The sequence below is a fragment of the Athene noctua genome, unplaced genomic scaffold (genome assembly GCF_965140245.1).
Source record: "Athene noctua unplaced genomic scaffold, bAthNoc1.hap1.1 HAP1_HAP1_scaffold_36, whole genome shotgun sequence".
Taxonomy (NCBI): Eukaryota; Metazoa; Chordata; class Aves; order Strigiformes; family Strigidae; genus Athene; species Athene noctua.
This window is the reverse complement of record NW_027437538.1, coordinates 1095410-1098689: the sequence shown is the minus strand read 5'-3', so window position 1 is coordinate 1098689 and position 3280 is coordinate 1095410. Positions and strand designations below refer to the sequence as shown.

General features: G+C 56.3%; 1 protein-coding gene across 1 annotated transcript; it reads right to left on the bottom strand.

Annotated features, from left to right (window-relative positions):
- Positions 1-1715: 1715 nt before the first annotated feature.
- Positions 1716-2639, bottom strand: LOC141974186 (olfactory receptor 14A16-like). The gene has a single exon (XM_074933524.1). It carries the CDS (start codon positions 2637-2639, stop codon positions 1716-1718), a length of 924 nt encoding a protein of 307 aa, XP_074789625.1.
- Between the last annotated feature and the right edge of the window lie 641 nt (positions 2640-3280).

Sequence of the window (3280 nt, the reverse complement as noted above, 5' to 3'; positions counted from 1 at the left end):
TCTGGAGAAGTGGGGGGGACCTGGGGAGTGTTGAGTGAAGCTCTGCCAAGGTGGGGTTTGGGGCCCAGTGCCAATTCTTCTTCAGCCCAGGCAGCACCCACCTGGCTATGAGAACACGATGGGAGACCATGTCACAGGCCTTGCACAATCCCATGTGCACAACACGCCCTGCTTTCCCCGGTCTGTTGTGGGTCAGCAATCCCTTCCTTGGCCTTCAGCTACCTGGACACGGCTGAAGGAGGACGTAGCCTACGACCTTCCCAGGGATGGAGGGAAGCTGACAAGCCTATAACTCTCCCCCTATACTTCTCCCAGTTCTCATTCCTGCCCTTCTTGAAGATGGGTTTGCCCTCGGCCTTCTCCATGGACCCCAGAACCTCTCTGATTGCTCTGGCCCTTCTGAGGGCTCAGCCCAGAATCACCGGCGAGGGTGACGGAGCCAACAGGAGCACTTGCCATGAGCCTGTCCAAGGCAGCGGAGATGAGTCTCACTGGGAGAGTGGGGGTTGTTCCTGGGTCACACACACAAGTGTCCGGGCTCTGTCAGGTGCCCACATCTCAGCTGGCCCCATGCCCTCACCTTACACACAGGGGGTTCAGAGACACGAGTCCTTCCCTTGCACACGCAGAGGCAGTGCATTGCCGGAGTCGTCGTGTCTCTCTGGGCTCCTGCTGCCACGGCCAGAGGCTGGGAGGCCCCTCAGCCCTGTGCTGATCACCCTGCTCTGCACTCGTGGGAGATGCCCCACGGCATGAGGAATGGACTCGGGGACCTCGGTTCAAGGAAACACCTCCCAGGGCTGCAGCCAGGGGGTTGCCCAGGGGACGTTACTGTCGACGTGAAGTGACCTCATGACCCTGTTTGTCCCACACACCTTCACAGCACCCCCAGGAATAGCTGATGGCATTTGTGCTCTCTCACCTCACACACATGATGTGCATGTTTACATCTCCTCCATAAAATGCAAACATGAACTTCTGACCTACTCATTTGGTGTCCCTCTGTGGAGGGACAAAGACCCTCTATGATCTAGGGTGAGAGGCCAGTGCTGCAACTGGTGGTTCTGAGGGGCTACAGCATCATGTTTGCCCTGGGTCAATGTCATGGTTTGAACCCATCCAGCATCTGGGCCCAACACAGTCACACACTCACTCCGCTGGGTGCAATGGGGGAGTGAATCAGAAGTGTAAAAGGGAGAAAACTTGCAGGTTGAGCTATAGACAGTTTAATAGGTACAGAAAAACACACAGGTAAGCAAAGGGAAACATGGAATTCCTTCACTTCTTCCCATTTCCAGGCAGAGCTTCCGTCATCTCCATGATATCAGGGCTCCATCACACATAACAGTGACATGGGAAAACGAACTCCATAACTCTGAATGTCCCCATGTTCGTCCTTCTCCCCCAGCTTTATATAACGGAGCATGATGTCCTAAGGTACAAAATACCCCGTTGGTCAGTCGGGGTCAGCTGTCCCAGCCGTGTCCCCTCCCAGCTCCTTGTGCACCCCCAGCTGCTCGCTGGTGGGGTGGGGTGAGGAGCAGGAATGTCCCTGACCCTGTGTAAGCCCTGCTCAGCAATAACGAAATCAGCCCTGCGTTAACGTCTTTCAAATTATAATACCAACACCAACAACAGAATATAGACATGACACATTGGGCCTGTACAGAGTTCTATTAATACTACTGCGCTGTAGAACATGAGTCGTATATTGCTTAAAAATATCTAGTTATCATGCTATCCAGGGCATGTTTGAGATCCCTGTTCCTCAAGCTATATATGACAGGATTCACTAATGGAGGAATTACAGAGTACAGAAATGACACCACCAGGTCCAGGGTTGGGGCTGAGAAGGAGGAGGGCTTCACGTGGGCAAACAGACCAGTGCTGACAAATAGGGAGACCACGGCCAGGTGAGGGAGGCACGTGGAAAAGGCTTTGTGCCGTCCCTGCTCAGAGGGGATCCTCAGCACGGCCCTGAAGATCTGCACATAGGACACCACAATGAACACAAAACACCCAAACACTAAACAAGCACTTGCAAGAAGAATCCCAACTTCCCTGAGGTAGGAGTGTGAGCAGGAGAGCTTGAGGATCTGGGGGATTTCACAGAAGAACTGGTCCAGGGTGTTGCCTTGGCAGAGTGGCAGTGAAAATGTGTTGGCCGTGTGCAGGAGAGAATAGAGGAACCCAGTGCCCCAGGCAGCTGCTGCCATGTGGACACAAGCTCTGCTGCCCAGGAGGGTCCCGTAGTGCAGGGGTTTGCAGATGGCAACGTAGCGGTCGTAGGACATGATGGTGAGGAGAGAAAACTCTGCTGAGATGAAGAAGAAAAAGAAGAAGAGCTGTGCAGCACACCCCAAGTAGGAGATGTGCCTGTTGTGCCAGAGGGAGTTGGCCATGGCTTTGGGGAGAGTGGTGGAGATGGAGCCCAGGTCGAGGAGGGAGAGGTTGAGGAGGAAGAAGTACATGGGGGTGTGCAGGCGGTGGTCACAGGCGATGGCGGTGATGATGAGGCCGTTGCCCAGGAGGGCAGCCAGGGAGATGCCCAGGAAGAGCCAGAAGTGCAGGAGCTGCAGCTCCCGTCTGTCTGCGAATGCCAGGAGGAGGAACTCGGTGGTGGAGCTGCCGTTGGACATTTGCTCCCTCACGGCACGAGGGCCTGTTCACAGAGGAAAAAGCATCAATCAGTCGGGACAGATTTCTCATTTCTCTCCATCCAGTTCCTCACGGGGCTGCTGGAGAACACAGAGCTGCCCGGGGAGAGCTGTGCCCTTCTGGAGGACAGGCTGCAGCCCAGCAGGACCCCACTGGGAAAGAGTCCAGTGCCCTAAAGATGGGGTGTCCTGAGGAGGGAACTGGCTCCTTTGTATCCCCCGGAGCCTGCAGATGGCGAGGGCACTCGGACGTTTCACTCCCAGGGAAACATCTGCATGGCAGTGCCCACAGGTCTTGCTCCCAGCTGAACCCCCGCCCATCCCCGAACGTCCGGTGATCCCAACGCGGGGAGCAGAGGCCCACGGGGAAATGTGGGGAAATGCCCCAGTGCTGCTGGGAGGAGGCAGCACAGGGACAGCGGGTGGGGCTCTGCTGGCTGGGAGAGGAGACCAGGGGGCTCCTCTGGAGTGGGTGTCTGCACTGCAGGGGATGGCAGGGGGTGCCTGAATTCCTGCCCCCAAGGTGTTTCCAGCAGCAGCTCCCTCTGACTCCCTGCCCATGTCTCTGGTGCCTGGAGCTGTCCCAGCCAGGAGCTGCTTCTCTGTCCCCACGTCTCCTCCCT